Source organism: Anser brachyrhynchus, assembly GCF_964034855.1.
Source record: "Anser brachyrhynchus genome assembly, chromosome: 3".
Classification (NCBI taxonomy): Eukaryota; Metazoa; Chordata; class Aves; order Anseriformes; family Anatidae; genus Anser; species Anser brachyrhynchus.
Window position 1 is genome coordinate 110,060,758 of NC_137696.1, and position 16,344 is coordinate 110,077,101.

A 16,344-nucleotide genomic window follows, 5' to 3' on the forward strand; every position below is an offset into this window, starting at 1 on the left:
CAGTAAGATTTAAAAGACTTAAAAGTTTTACTAGCTTACTGAGCAAAATGGGATGGAGCCAAATGGAAGAAACGGAATTTTAATTACGAATGGAGAATTTTCGGCCACAATTTCATATTAATCAGAGGGCACAAGCAGAGCAGATTCTGATTCTCCATGCTACTAGCTAGAGCTATGTCTGAACAAGTCCCAGACTACGTAGAGCCACGGAACTCTTAAAGCAGGAAGTAAATTAGGAGCAAGGAAAGGGAGGTGATCCAGATTGATACAAACATTTAAAAATCTGTGTCTGCTGAATCAATGGGATGTGGACAGATCAGATGCTGTTGTGAATCTAGACCAAATGTCTAGTTTACAGCCAGCTGGTCATAATCAGTTCTTTGGGGAATGTTTCCAGCTGATGTGATTTAGGGCAGTCTCGTTTGTTCCCTGATGCTGTCCTCTTTTTACTCAGTCGTGATATTGAGGAGAAAGAGACTGCACCCCAGATGTGTTTATTGGTAGTGAAATGTATTTCATGTTGGTCATATTGATTTGAATATCTCTGGATGTACAAATAGCATCTGAGATTGTCTATCATAAAAGGATCCTTATCGAGTGCAAGTCAGTCATTTATCCCGAGTAGTCTCTTGTACAGCAGTAGACTGCTCATATGGGAGGGGAAATAGAGTGGGTTTTCTGATTAATACCTTCTGTTGACAAAAACCCCTCTCTCTATTACATTAATTGCAATGTGGTGACTTCATTAAACACATGAATCTGTGAAATGTGATGTTTGTGCGGTTTAAAAAAGCAATCTACTAAAAGCTGCATCCCCTCCCCAGAAAAACCTTTAATGTATTGTATTTTAAGAAGACTTTCAAAAGCCAAAAAATGTTGCAGTTTTACCAAAAATCTTAAGTATTTGTCCTCTCAAAAACAGTAATTACAGTCTTTGCCAAATATTTCTGACAAGAATAACTTTTCTTCCAGAAACTTCAAAGCAAAATAAAAACAGAATATATGTCTATAGGAAGTGGGATGCATCTTATTAAGTTTGTCTTATCCAAGACATAACTTCTTGTTTATCTTCCCCGTAGGATATTTCTAAATCTTTTTTTTCCTATGTTCTGCTTTCCTACTATAAACTATGTATTTTTGCTTCAGTTTACATATATATAAGAAAAGAATAAGTTGTGAGATAGTAGCTAAGTCTTCAGTTTTTCCTCAATTTGTGGCTCTGATTTTCTCTGCTTTTGAAGTGTACAATAGTTTCACATACACATGATGTAATTTTTGTTTTTCTTAACACTTCCATAACAGAGGCATCTTCTCTCTTAAAAGGATATGTCTGGTGAAGGATAGGTCTCTGTAAGGTTCTGCTCTTCCCTGATGTGCTTCATATTATTGAGATTTGAAGTTTTTTGTTTTCTCCTGGAAACAGAAACTGAAAGAGAAGACTGAAGAAATAGAGGAACATAATGGACCTTGAGTTTGGTGTCTTATTTCTTTTCTTTTTTTAGGAAGAGTTCCCTCTGAAATTATATATATATATACACACACATATATATATATATAAATGATATATATGTATATAAAGCCAGAAGACAGAACTTTCATTGTTGCTCAAAAATACCATACTTATAAACAAGAATTACAAAATTATGAAAGTATTCTAAAACAAAATTATTGATCTCTGTAACTTTGCCTATTAGAAATTAATACCACTGGAATAAGTTGTTTGTAGCTCTGGTCACTTCAAATATCTGTTCAAAAGTTGACTGATGTAGGTCTAATTTTCCAAAAGATTACAAGGGTATCGACTAGCATAAAAAGTCCTAGCTAGTAGTTGGAAATAATTAGGATTTTTTGTAATAATGATAGCCATATGTGAAACAAGCCCCATGCGTTCTCACGGTGTTGTGAAGTATCCAACTCTGAATGCCTTAAGCGTGTTGGCAGTAAAAACATCCTTCTTCTCCAGTCTTTCCTTATAGCACCCAACACGTTTTGGTTGTAAATAGTTTCATCAGAAATGTAGCTTGTGATATACAACCTCCTGCTGTTTAAAAAACAAAACACCACGGTATAAAAGGTATTGTTTTGAATGGACCTCTCCCTGAAGTTTCATAGGACACTGAATTTTCACAGAAGACTTCAGCTGAAATGAGTGGGGAATGTGCAGGGAAGTGAGAGGACATGTTCAGGCTGGAACAGATGCCAAAGCTGTTAACACTGGCAAAGCTTAAGGGCTACTGTCAAGTTTTGCTTTGTCATATATTTTGATTTTATTTCTGGAAGCTGATGTGTTCTGTCAGCTCTTGGTCTGGGTGGCATTTAGAGCTGGAGCTCTGACGTGCTTCTGCAGAAAGATGTTCTTTTAAACTTGTCATCAGTAAGGTAAAGGAAAGATCAAGTTGTTCTACTTTAACAGAGTTTTTTAGGTCTTGTTTTCTCTAGTATTTTTAAAGGTTTCTTAAAAGTCTTTGATGTTTTCTGGGACTTATCACAGCATTAATGTTTTAAAATATTTCATTAAAATATGAAGTTTTTTTCTTACAATCAAATTATTCAGCTGTAAACTATTTAATTTAAAATTCAGGTCTTGGAATTGGTTGGGGTTTTTATGTGTTTTGCTGTACTTCTTTTCTGAAGAGCTATGGTTCTTCAAATTTGAAATGATTTATAGAACTTCTTCAAGAGAAGACGTAAATGGAAGTTTGTTGCATATCAGGTTCTTGTAACTACTCACTTTAACCTAACACATTGCTTTGATCAGTTTATGATAAACTCTGCAATTTTTTCTCTAGACATAGCTCCAATACCAAGCTATACGTGGTCTTTGAACTTCCTTTGAATTAGAAATGTTTTTAAGTTTGATCAATTAAAAAGTCTTTTGGTAATGAAAAATAAGTAAAGGAGGCGTTTTTAGAGCTAGCACAGTACTTTTTGTGGCACATACAGTATTGCTTCTTGGACATTTTTCTTACTGATGGTAACCTGGGTGCTAATTCTTGACAGAATGGTTGCACTGACAGTTCCCAGGTAGGTTAGGATTGTATGGCACTTGCTTATAGTGTGAATTACTCTGTCTTCCTAAGAAATTTAGTGCTAAGTGATAAAGGTGTGAGGCTTCAATATGAGAAACACTACACAGCATAAATATTTTTTTCCTTTAATCATGTTCTTAGACTGTTCAGCCAGGAGGAAATAAAATCTGTAATTTCTTGCTGTCTTTGTCAGCACTCCCTGAAGAGCGATTTGATTTGTGCAAATGAAGTGGCTATTTAACAAATTCCATTTTGTGTATTTGTTGTTGTTCTACATATTCTTGTCCGTTCTTTTTCATTTAAATTTAAAGCTAATGAAACATGCTGAACTGAGAAGACTGGAATCTGCTCTCTCCACTGTGTAGCTGGAAGGAGGAGATTCCATGTGAGAAGTTTTTCTATTAATAATTGTTGGATTTTTAGCCAGGAGAAATGGAAAGACATTGATAGCGTTTTTTGTTTGTTTGTTTGTTTGTTTTGACCATATGCTCCTATTTTACTTAATTTTTTAACTGTAAGAAGAAAGATTTGCTTAAATGCAAAAGGTAACCAGTAAGAAAACTGAAGGAATTATCTTCTCTGTACTATATGCTGAACTTACAGAATTTTATGCCTTGATTTTTCTCTCCAGCATAATAGGTCAGCACAAGGTTTTATAAATATATTTGGTGTCTGAACCTTCACAAGTATGTTTTGTTTAGAAGGAGGCATCTTAGTTAAGTACGTAAAACAAGCTATAGATACATATGTATCTATATGTATCTGTATCTCATATATATATGAGTTTTGGGGTTATTATGCATGAAGATTAATGATTGAAGATTGATGATTAAAGAGCAGCACAAAGGAATTCCAGCCACTGTAGTCAGTAAGTCAGCTTCGTCAGTGGCCCAACTTATGTACCTCTATGGAATTGCATGTAGCATGGGGAATATCTTTGTTGGTGACAGGGACAGTGGCATCGTGTGCCCCCTCAGCAAGTTTGCTGGTGACACCAAGCTGTGTGGTGTGCTCAGCACACAGGATGGAAGGCATGGCATCCAGAGGGACCTGGACAGGCCTGAGAGGTGGGCCTGTGCGAACCTCATGAAATTCAACAAGGCCAAGTGCAAGGTCCTGCACATGGGTTGGGGCAGTCACAAGCGCAAATGCAGGCTTGGCAGAGAACGAACTGAGGGCAGCTCTGAGGAGAAGGACCTGGGGGTGTTGGTTGATGAGAAGCTCAACATGAGTCAGAAATGTGCGCTCCGTACCCTGGGCTGCATCAAAAGCAATGTGGCCAGCAGGGCAAGGGAGGTGACTCTCCCCCTCTACTCTGCTCTTGTGAGACCCCACCTGGCTGTACTGGGTTCAGCTCTGGGGACCCCAGCACAAGAAGGACATGGGGCTGTTGGAATGAGTCCAGAGGAGGGCCACGAAGATAATCAAGGGGCTGGAGCACTTCTCCTGTGAAGACAAGCTGGGGTTGTTCAGCCTGGAGAAGACCCCAGGCCTTCCAGTACCTAAAGGAGGCCTACAGGAAAGCTGGGGTGGGACTCTGTCAGGGGGTGGAGTGATAGGACAAGGGGTAATGGTTTTAAATTAAAAAAAAAAGTAGATCTACAGTAGATATAAGGAAGAAATTCTTTACTATGAGAACAGTGAGGCACTGGCACAGGCTGCCCAGAGAAGCTGTGGATGCCCCATCCCTGGGAGTGTTCAAGGCCAGGCTGGATGGGGCTTTGGGCAGCCTGGTGTGGTGGGAGGTGTCCCTGCCCATGGCAGGGGGTTGGAATGAGGTGGTTTTTAAGGTCCCTTCCAACCCAAACCGTTCAGAGATTCTGTGATTTTGGTTGTGTTGCTTTTGTTTTTCACTGATGCTCTTTAGGAAAGATTGGCTTAATAGTGAGAGGGGGGAAGAATGAAGAGTACTGTTTGATTTACAGACGTCTTTCTAAAAAGAGAAGAATTTACAGAATAATATTCTAAATCATGGAGGGTAGTATCAAGAAAAATATGGACATGTGAGGACTGATCTCCATTTTCAGTCTTTTTAAAATTTATCTTTAGGAGCTACTGAAGACAGAATTATCTAAGGGTCTAAAAAGATTGAAACAATCCTAAAGTAATGTAAAATTTAATGTAGATCATGAAATAGATGTTAAAGCTTGCTCTTGCAGTGAGATATGAAAGTGCAGTCATTACAACAGGCCTTTTTGTTGTAGGTGCTAGGAAAAGCAAGGAGTAATAATTCCTCCTTACGTGGCATGGGTTCAGCTCCGTCTGGAACCTTATCTTTATTTCTTTGCCAAAAAGATATTGATCCAACTGGAAGAAACTCAGAGGACAGTAACAAAAAAATGGTCAGGGCTTGAAGAGGTTGATTTATGAAGAAAGCATAGAAGAGTTGTAATGTATGGTTTGGCTCAAAGATAGCTGTGAGCTTGCAGAAGAGAAACTTAATAAATTGCATGTAAATGGGATCTCGCTGTGAAAAATATTAGATGAAGTGGCCCATAGAAAGGAGCGGAAGATGTTTTAACCTAGGTTAGAAAGTGTGCAGTTGGGAATTCTCCTCTGGCAAGGAAGGCGGGCTGGAATAACCTCAAGTCTCTTCTCCCTTTTCTACGCTTTATGCCTTCAAGAATATATGGAAAAAAATGTATTTCCTGTCATTTTATGTTTGCATTTCCTAATGGAGAAGGTCCCAGTGTGTAGCTTGTGTATTATGGGTGGCACAGTGGTTGTTTGCAAGTGCTGTGTGGCAGCAGCACCATGCGTGGGAGTGTGGCGTGGTTTGAAGATGAAAGTTTGTGCTGCAAAAATTTGAAAATTTTTATGTTACATGATTTTCTTAAGTCTTGTGGTTAGGTGCTGAAAGCTCAAAGTTCAGACAAACTTCAGCTAGTGTTTCTTTGGGTTTTCACTCCTTCCCTGCTCGTGTTGGTGGCCCTGTCCCCCTAAAGCACACATCACTGGGAAAACTACTGGAAAGTATTCGGTGCAATAGTACTTGCCCTAAACAAAAAGAAAAGAAAAATAATTACTTTCCTATCAACAGGCAATGCTACCATCACTTATAAACACCCAAGGTGGTGGTTGAGAAGCCTGTACTGAATACAAGGGGGGCATCTAGAATTTAGTAACGTGATGGGAGCCGTATCAGATGTCCTGCAAGTGTCTGAATTTTAGTTTGATCGAAAATGTCCTAAGGTCCACTCTGTTCATCTCTGTGTTAAGAAAAGCATTTAACTTCTCAGCTTTTGAAGTAGTGAAAAACTTGCCTTTTTTTTTTTTTCTTCTGGTTTGGATTTAGAAAACAACAAAACCTACTGAAGGACTGCAGGCGCTGGTATCCAGAGCTATGCTGAAAAAGCCTCATTAAAATAAATAGGAGTGCTGGCAAACGAACAACTCCGGTGTTTGGCCCTAGGCTCTTAAACTACTTGAAAAACTTCTTTCCGCTTTGCAAACGTTGGCCTGTCTGTTGCCTCTGCCATCACTTCTGGCAGCTGCGGGTTTGTTTATTTTTACATTCTCCCTCCTGCCATTTCTCCTCCTCCTCCTCTGAGCTTTCTCCAAGTTCTGAAGTTTTAATTTATTATCCCGTCTCTGTCATCTTATCTCGTTGGAAACTGTCAGAGGAAAACTGCGAGTCTGCCAAAGCGGCAGTGTTGGAAGTGGAAACCAGGTCAACTATTTCTTTCTTCTCTCTCTTGAGAGAGAAAACACACGTGGAACTTGCAGGGTTCCTCTGACACAGGATGGCTTTAATTTCTCTGAAGCTTTCCTGCATCTTCGTGCATGTTTCTTTTGTCTTTTTTAAAAAATATTTTGAAACATAAATAATCAATGGAAGCAGCTGTATACATTTAGCTCTCTGTGTCCACACAGAGAAGGAGCTGCAGCGTATTAGTGCTTCCCCTTGTGCCAAAAATGAGTGTATATTTTTATATAGTTCAGCTTAAGCTTCTCAGGAAAGAGGGAAAATGTAAGATCGTTCTTCTGTATCCTGCTTGATGATTTATAAATACGAACAAGTATGATTCATCTAACTAGGCTAATAATGACAAGGTCATGCATTATGTATGTTTACCTTTGGTGCAAGGAAAGCAGGACCACAGGGAATAAATACGCTGGACTGATAACAACATACAGGTAGTAGCACACAGAAGGAATTGATTTGAATGGGCAAGCATTCTCCATACTTTTTAAAAGATTTTTTTTTAGCTCCTAGTCTTTTTTAGAGTTGCTTCTGGAGCATTGTATCTAGGAGCATGCATTCATGCCCCATGAACTAAATCTCCAGGAAACATCCAGAGCAGTTTTGAAAGCTGGTTGATGTTCTTTGAATGCCTCACCTAATAGTTGAGGGTCTGCTCTTTTTCTGATTTAAGGAAAAAACTTGTCCTGAAACTGCTGCTGAGAAATGCCTTACTCTTGGTTTCTGCCTGATAATGTGCGCTTGAAGAATAATTAAATGGAGGCTATGAAGGCATTGAGCTTTAGGTTAGACTTTTTGACTACATCATAGCATTGAAGTAGAATAACACAGTAGAAAATCTTGCATGGGATGAAAACTTAGATGTGGAAACCTCTTTCTGCTTCTCCTCCTCTTGGATAGCTGTTATGGATGTCCATGTCAGTAGGGGTGTTTGTGTTTCATCTATCTTCTGCGGGAAGTTTTTAATTTTTACCAAATTTTGGGGTGATTTAAGCTGCTTCACTTACCTCTTAATGTCCAAAGTTAATAAAATTGTACGTTATGGATATATGTTGTTATTATTATGTTGGTGTGTGGATGTTGTAGTGCTGTTGAGAACTTAGGAAGGGCATGGTTTCCAGCCCTGCCAGCTAAGCATGTGTACATGTTGCTCGTTCAGTTTTTATAGGAATTATTTTAATAACAAACGCAAAGAGTTTTAATTTAACGTGTTGATTGTAAAAGGCTGTGGTTGAGTCCCGCAGCTCTTTCTGGGAGAAGGAGAAGTAGGGTGGAGGAGGGGAAATGGGATTTATTGTAGTGACTTAGTAGACCGGCTTTTCTTTATTTCTTCAATCTTCTCTATTCTTTTAAGCTTTAAAATTTATGTATGTTCTTTTTCTCTTTGGTTGCTGGCTGAAATTTCAAGCAAATACAGTAAAATAGTATTTTTGAAGAGAAAGGCTGGGGATTTGCATGTTTGTTTGAATGTTTAATAGCACTTGAGCATCACTGGGCATGAGGACCACTGGGTCTCATGCGCAGGGGGTTGTTCTAGTGAGGACACCAAATAACTGTGGAGTGGTAAATATCCTTTGTATTTTTCCATTTTGGGGAGGCTGAAGTGTCACAATTGGCAATATTTTTTTCTTGAAGTTCCCGTTAGTGTTGTTCCTTCTCTGGCTGGGTTATGCTGAATGGGACTTTTGATATTCTTTCTTGAAAAAGTCACATTTTAATAAAACAAGTAACAACAACAAATACAGAAACCCACCCCAAGGCAACTTTCACCACACTGCTGTAAAAGTTAATCAGATTTTCTTTCCATAATGTGATTCTAAAATACTCTATTACTCTTCAGTGCAGTCTGTTCAGGTTGTTACAGTTTAAACCCTGTGCCTAGCTATTATGACCCAGACCTTGAACATTGTCCTTGAATCATAAAGGATTGGAAATGAAGTGTTTGTTTTCCTGGTGTATGCTACTTATTGTATTATTCATACTGTTTTTCTTCAGTCTTTGCCCTTATCAAAATATTATGGTACAGATACTCTATCTAGAGCCATGACTTTCTTTTTTTTTTTATTTTTTCTTTAAATTAAGATTTTATTTTTTCATCTTGAATTACTTGCTTGCTCTTGAATTACTTGCTTACACAAAACCTCATAAAATCTTTATTCACCAGTTTGTACTGATAGATAAATTGTAAATATATTACCTTCTAAGAACACATGCAAAATATTTCAGTAGTGGTATTTTAAAGGCCAGAGTTCTTCATCTTAACTTGTGTCAGAATAAGTTACCATGTTGTGTGAGAGTAGCAGATATATTTTATAGAATGGGCCTGAAGAGACAGCAAAATAAACAAGATTGATTTAAAACATACTCGTGAACTAAGACATAAACGCAGAAAAATGGTGTAATTGTTTTGGTATGATTTACACAGTGAAATCAGGCAACGTTAAAAATAGTGGTCTCATTTTGCAGTCACTGTTCGATGAGGTACTTGCATCAGCAGCAGTTCTGCTGGTTTCCTGCTGGCTTGGGTTATAGTGTTTGCAGAGTAAGTTTAATTAACTGGTGTTGCCTCCATGTTTGATTACTGCTTGTATTGATAAGTGTCTTCATAAAGTATTGTTTGGAAAGTAATACGTAAGATTTTTTACTGAAATTTTTTGAAACGTGAACTGAGGCAACATACATGCTGCATTATATTAAAATATTTTGCTGTGCTTTTGCTGTATATAGATTCAGAATATGAACAACATAATCACTTTTCCGTTGGACAGTCTGCTGAAGGGAGATCTGAAAGGAGTAAAAGGGGTATGTTTATATTCTTATTTATGTACAAAATTGTCATTCATATAATAAATACATTTAGCTAATATATTAATTTTATTTGATTTTAATCTTTTTGGCTTAATAAACAAAATAATGCATTTTTATTATTGAGTCATCCTTTCTATTTGTGGTTTCACATACAGCATGCTGTTGTGACTACATATACAAAACATTTGGAAGCTTTAAAAGCAGTTCTGAGATACAGAAGATAAGCAGAGAAAGAGGTGTAAGAACTATGAGTTTACAGTTGCTTACTTAGGTGAAGGGGGATAGTGTTTTAAAGGATTTTCATCAATATATTTCCTTAGCATTCTAAACATGCCTGGAACTTTATAGGTTTGGAAGAAATGCACGTTATGCTGAATGAGCATGGCATTTTTCTTAACAAAGATTAAACCTACTTGTGCCCTGCGGATATTTCCTATTTGAAATAATAATAACTTAGAACTCAAACGATGATATGTTTATAATAAATTTCAAAGCCTATAGCCAACAGTCTTATTTGGCTTACGCTTCATTTACTACTGAGCAAACAGGAAGCAACTGGCAGCTATTGTTCTAAGACATTGAAGGAAGAAAGAAAATGTACACAGACTAAAAATGGCCTCTGTAATCTACTGGAGAATGAAAAGATTATTTATTAAGATATGCTTATGACCTCTGTGTTAGTTACCACATTTCGCTCCTCTTGTTCTTCTATTTTTCCATGTCAAAATAAGTGCCCCTCATACAGTGTAGCTTCATGCCCCTGCTTTGAGAAAATAATCAAATGCTGCTTTAATTAATTCCATAATTGTTGAAGGATCTAGCTCACGTAAAGTCCTAGAGATGCTTTTAAAAATCTGAATGTGTTAATCCGATATGCAAGATTACTTTTACACAGTCCTTAGGTGAGTTGTGCAGGAACAAGCAAAATACCTTGTTCTAGTAGGCATTGCAAAAGGCAAAGATTCATAGTTAGGTCTATAGTATCTTTCACATAAATAAGTAACTGCATTATTATTTCTTTGTTTTTGACAGGACCTGAAAAAACCCTTTGATAAAGCTTGGAAGGACTATGAAACAAAAGTGTATGTATCTTTTAAACTTCTATATAGAAGGGAAGTATAATGGAAATCTAGGAAGGCCGTTATTTAGAATTAAGGTCCCGGAAAGAAGTCCTAGCTGGGAAGATTTTTTATGTGGATTAAAAAAAAAAAGAGGAGCTGTAGTGCATAAACTCAACCATTTCAAGTTGTGTAATAAACAGCTTACTTCATGAGTAATATATATGTATTTGTTTAATGCCATTAGAGTTAATACCTCCGGTAGAACTGTTTGACTAGTGAAGTTCCAAGTAATCAGCATAATCTCCCGCTACAAGTTCTTCTACTTAGGTTGGGGGAGTTCTATTTTGATTGGGAAAGATTATTATTATTTTTTTAATAGTGTCCTTATTAGTACTCTGAATCTACAACATGTGAAAGTCCACTAGCTTTTCTGTCTTCCTCTACTTTTGGAGAACACTAAAAAGGAGAAGTTATCCACCCTGTGTTTTCATCTTTTAAGTACCAAAAGTATAGCAATGTAATTGTACTTGATGTCATTTTAAGGATTTGTTGTTATTTTTCTCCTCCTCTTCGTGAACTAATTCACTGTAGTTAGCAAGTTTCTTTAGTCAGAAGAGCACAGAAGAGATGTCCATGTGTTTTCAAAAGTCTTTAAAAGAAAAAAAAGTCAAGAATATGTAAACCATATGTAATGTCTCTGGCTCTAGCAGGTCTTATGAGACTTGTGTCCAAATCCGAGATCTATAGTGGCTTAGTAGCTGCTGAGCCTTTGGCACTTACCAACACAGTTGTGAGGATGGTGTGGGAGTAAGTTTGTTTACTGGTATGGCTCCAAAACAGTTTGCGATTCCAGATCAGTCCAGTACCAGGAACCTTACTGTACTACATGTATTTAGTGACATTTATTTAAAGATACGAATGTTTTCTGCGTTTCCTGACAAGGTTGGATGCTCTCAGCAGGTGTACTGCACACTGTATCCAACTAAATGAATCAAATAAGTCAACAAAGCTCGATAGCTAAGATCAAACAATTAATTTTGGTACCTCATATATCCGTGAATGGCTTAGTGCCCTTTCTCAGGAGTAGTTACAATTCCTGGGTTGGCCAAGTCAATTGTGTCAGCACAGCTGGTAGTCTCTGAAGTAGAATTTCATAGTGGGTTTTATTCCTTACTCCAATATTGCCTGGGTTGTGACTATCAGTTGAGCTTTGTCAGTTATCCAGCCAGCATCTTTGATCTTCTGAGGTCATCAGCTCCACACGTATCAGACCATTTCTGATGATTCAGGTCCAGAAGAATCACATAGATCCCTGGCTGCCTAGGTTGGCTGAGAATCTAGCACCATTTTTTTTCTTTTTGCAGTCACACAAAAGGTAATGATTCTCTGGTGCTTACTGAGCTGGCCTGTCTGAAGTCATGTGCAGACATTCTTCAGAAGTGGTTCCTGTAGGGTGTTTATTCACGAAAGCAACAAGTTGAGCAAGTGAAATAAATCTCATTATTCCTTTTGTGAATAATGATGAAAAAGGTATAATTACTGCTTTCCAGGCTTGATTTTTGAGGAGGACCTTAGTGGTGTTACGTTGGTGAAAGTGCCTGTCTATAGCTGGGTTTTTGTAACAAGATATTCTGAAACGTTAACGTAAACCTCCAGCGCGAATCCTTGGAAGACTGTAACTTTGTCAAGATTGTGATGGTTCCAGTGCTTTTTGTTCTTAATTTCAGTGAATGATCCTGTTTGGTGCCCTGCCAATTTTCAGCTTTTGGAGTAATTAAGATTTCTAACCGTTGCCCATGTCAGTAGTTTATCTCTGAGGATGGGCTGTAAAGAACACCCGTGTAATTTAGCCTGATATTGTCTACCTGTGCTTGATTACTGGATCTGAAGGCTTCTTTAATTATGTATAACTCATTCATAGTGATGTCCCACAAAGCTTATGTGCAGAATTGAAAATAAATACGTGTGCAGGCTGCTGGGACACACACCAAGAACCCTCTGTTCCTAGTGGACCAAGACTTTGGATGTTTTTAGAATTTCTCATGGAATATTCATGAGGGTGAGCATGTTCCAGTGATGTAAGGATTTGTGCTTTGATCCTCAGTTTGCTTATAGTAGCAGGTGATATGTTTCAGAGTTGCATACTCTAGAAATATTTTCCTTTTTCAAAAAATCTTAGTTACGTACTTGAGGAATTAAAATGTCCACGGGAAATGTACGTAAATCTGTGTATTTGGGAAATCTAATTTGAGTTTAAGGACAGTAGATACCTAGAAAAAATGTTTTGCGTACATTGTTACATTCAGCACCTGAAAATGCAATGTTGGCGTTGTATTTATTTTCTCTGTGGGATCGAATCCAATGCTGCTGGTGTGAGATCTTGAGATTATTTTTTTTTTCGTTTTAAGCAAAAGACTCTGCATTCTGTCTTTGCTTTGAAACGAGACACTTTGTTTTTGATCCCAGACCAGTTCTTTTCTCTGCTGTAAGGAGATACTTCTTTCCAAGTTTCTTTCCAAGTACTTTCTTAGTTTTTGTAAGATTCTTTAACAAATGAAACACATTTCCTTGACAATGCTTATTTCTAAACTACTTATGTCACAGTTTGTTCAGCATCCAAAACCTGAAAGTAGCACATGTACACCAGGAAATTCTTTCAGATCCATTACCATTTTCTCTGATATTTCTGGGTGGTGGCTTGGTGCAGTTGCTGTGCTTTTAACTGCTAGCTTTTTAAGCAGTTAGATGAAAGCTCCACATCAGCATTCTAGAGTTTAAAGCTGTTTGTCTAGCCTGTTGGACTCCTTCACTTTGATCAAGACCAAAGGATCATCTGCTTGAGGCTTGGGATAGGGAGCCTGGGAATGCCATTTACAGGCAAATTCTTCAAAGGTTTTTTGTGACTTTTTTTTTTTGGTTGTGTTTTGCAAGAGCTTTTTGGGGCTTAAGTTTGGCAGTCAAGAAATATTATTTTTCAGTGCAATCTGCCTCACTTCTACCAAGGAGAAGACCAAGTTTCTCTAGTTTTGTTCAACTAAATTCAGAATGGATCTTCACTGACATGACACCCTTGTCTCTGCAGGAGGACTGTGGAATTTGTCAAACTATCTCATGTAGAAGATGAATTTCCAGGCAAGTTGAGATGTTACTAGCTATCATTATTGAGCCTTGGCCTCTACAGATCTCATGCTGCAAGTTTAATGATGTGATTTTGAAGCTCGAGTGAGAATGTTAATTTGAGCCTGAACTTGTTGAGGTCAGCTTTTATCATCTACTAAGTTTTGGACATAAGAAAACCATGAAGTTTTTCTGGTTTGCTGGAGTTGCTATTATGTATGCCACTGAGGTTTCTAGAGATAATGACTGTTTTGATTCTGTGGCTGTTCCTAATGGATCTGAACTTCCTTATATCTGTGCATTTCGGTCATCCGTAGCAGTGAGAGAATGCAGAGTTGTTTCAAGAATTCTTAATCATGTGTTGAATTTCTTTTTAGTACTATCCGCACAGCCTCTGCCTCAAAAAAAGAAAAGGGGGAAGAAAAAATAAAAAAGGCCAAGGACCTTTAAAAATAAAAAGGCCTCAGTGACCTACAGCTTGTGTAGCCGGAGCGGCATGGTGGATGTCGGTGTTGATAGCTGCAGGTTTGCTCAGTCTTCTTCAGTCTGTTGGACGACTCCTGGTTTGGACTGTGCCTGAAGCCAGTACTAGGATTATGCTTAGTTATCTAGCTTTTCCAGTGATACTTCTCTTGAATCTCTTTTTTTTTTTTTTTTCTCCTTTCTTATTCTCTTCCCTTTGGGTTAACAAACCGTTCAAGGCTTCTAGGCAGCTTTTTGGTTTTGTCTGCCTGACTCTCTTTACCATATGCTTAAAATCATACCACTGGTCTTCATTTCCAAGTCACAAGTTCAGACCTGTGAAGCTAAACACCAAATAACAGTGGTATTTTCGTAGTCTGTGGAGAAGTGACGATGACTTCGCCCTGATTTCTGCCATGATAAGGAGATTCTTATCCAATTCTTCAGCTTGATAAGCAGAATACTTCAGATTCTTCCTTATAAAGACAACTTATTTGCCTCAGTATCTCATCTTACTTGCACGTTTTTGATGACATAGCAGGTGTTAATATAAATAAAAATTTGGCTTATTTGAAAAGAAATTCAGTTAATTCAAAATTGCTTTTTTTCCCCTTCTTTCCCATAACAATTTTTGAACTGCTTCTTCAAGCTCTATATGAAATTGTGTGTTTAAAAATATTTATATAACTAGTCTTGTTTGGGAGAGTAATGTTAAGATCCATTCTTAAACTCTTGGATGACCATCCATCAGTGTTGATTATTATGCAGTGTTGATTATTATTATTATTATCTCCCTGTAGATACCTAAATCCTTGTAATATTTTCCTCAAGATCGCCTTAGCTGACGTAACTGAGGAAGGCCTTATACTTCGGAATTGTTCTTGAATAAGGGAATAAGAGGAGCAAGTAACTCAAAGCTTTATGCTAACCTACTTTAATCAAAAATTGGGAATATCCTGAGGTCACATTCATGAATAATTCGTCTTTCCTCACCATCTGTCATTAGCATGCTTCAGTTGTAGCCCTGAAGATTTTTAAATGGTTTTAAAGGTAGTTCAAAGCAGTGTATTTTTCTTAGACCTCGGTTAGACTCTGTTTTGCCCATGTGAGCAGGAAAACGCTGTCTTTCCCCTGTGGGACAGCAGTGGGACTAGTCTGTCTGTGTCTTTGACTGGAACTGGTGCGGACGGGGCTCTTTTTGTGATGAGGCAGTTGCTTTCCCCCATGTACTTAAACACTAATGGCAGGCACGCCGGGGGAGCATATGGGGAAGGAGAGTACGTCACAACAACTGCTCGTGCTTCCAACAGGCAGACCGTACCCAGCAAGGCAGGGAGCCAGATTTTACCCATGTTCTTTAGTTTGATCAGTCCTGTTGTGGTAGAGTTTGAGGTAGGTATTGAATTACTTTTGTACAGGAGACAGAACCAGAAACTTACCAAAGCACGTTATTTACGCCTTTTTTTAGCTGTACGGCCATGTCTGTATTCCACACACAAACCTGTCTTTCCTGAAAAGAAAAAATGTTAATCTTTTTTTTTTTTTATAAAGATGACTTTATTTTTAGGCCTGTGAATATATATTATCTTCAGAAGTCTAATAAGTGCTGTGCTAATGCTATGAAAAATTAAAGCTTAATGAAAACTAACAAGCTTTTCTTGGGAAGTCTGGCTGGCTCCCTTTCCTCCTTTGCCATTCCCCTTTTAGAAGCGAGGCATGGAGTCTGTTATGCACACTTGAGTGAATAAAACAAGTTGTTTGAATGTGCTTATGGGATTATGAGATCAAGGCAGTAGTCTGAAGTGCATTACATCACTGTGCAGGAACGCAAGCATGCGTTTCTAGATATAGCCATCATAAATGATTTGCTTCTGAACAATCTGAAGTCAGCAGGAGAATGAACAAGTTCTTATTACAGTCTTCTGTAAAGGTGTCTGCATAGCTATGTGTTATTAAGTGATGATGTTTCCAGTTTGTTAAACTCATTTTTTGAGCAATATTTAAAAATAGTATCCAAAAAATTCCACGAGCTGTTCTCAAATTACTTCTTCAGGTCTGTACCTTGACTCAATAGATCACTGCTATGCATAGATCATGGATACTTCTGCCCCGTTTTCTTTTAAAGTATGTACATAAGGCAAATTGGAGGACAAATAATCTTGAA

At 37.7% G+C, this 16,344-nt stretch overlaps 1 protein-coding gene across 4 annotated transcripts in view; it reads left to right on the forward strand.

Annotated features, from left to right (window-relative positions):
* The window catches only part of ASAP2 (ArfGAP with SH3 domain, ankyrin repeat and PH domain 2), an 87,699-nt gene that overhangs the window by 26,802 nt on the left and 44,553 nt on the right, over positions 1–16,344 (forward strand). For all 4 annotated transcript variants that reach the window (XM_080585453.1, XM_080585454.1, XM_080585456.1 and 1 more), the window contains 2 exons: positions 9,460–9,534; positions 10,573–10,622. In XM_080585453.1, coding sequence (XP_080441579.1) covers positions 9,460–9,534; positions 10,573–10,622 — 125 coding nt within the window. The remainder of the gene's footprint in view (positions 1–9,459; positions 9,535–10,572; positions 10,623–16,344) is intronic.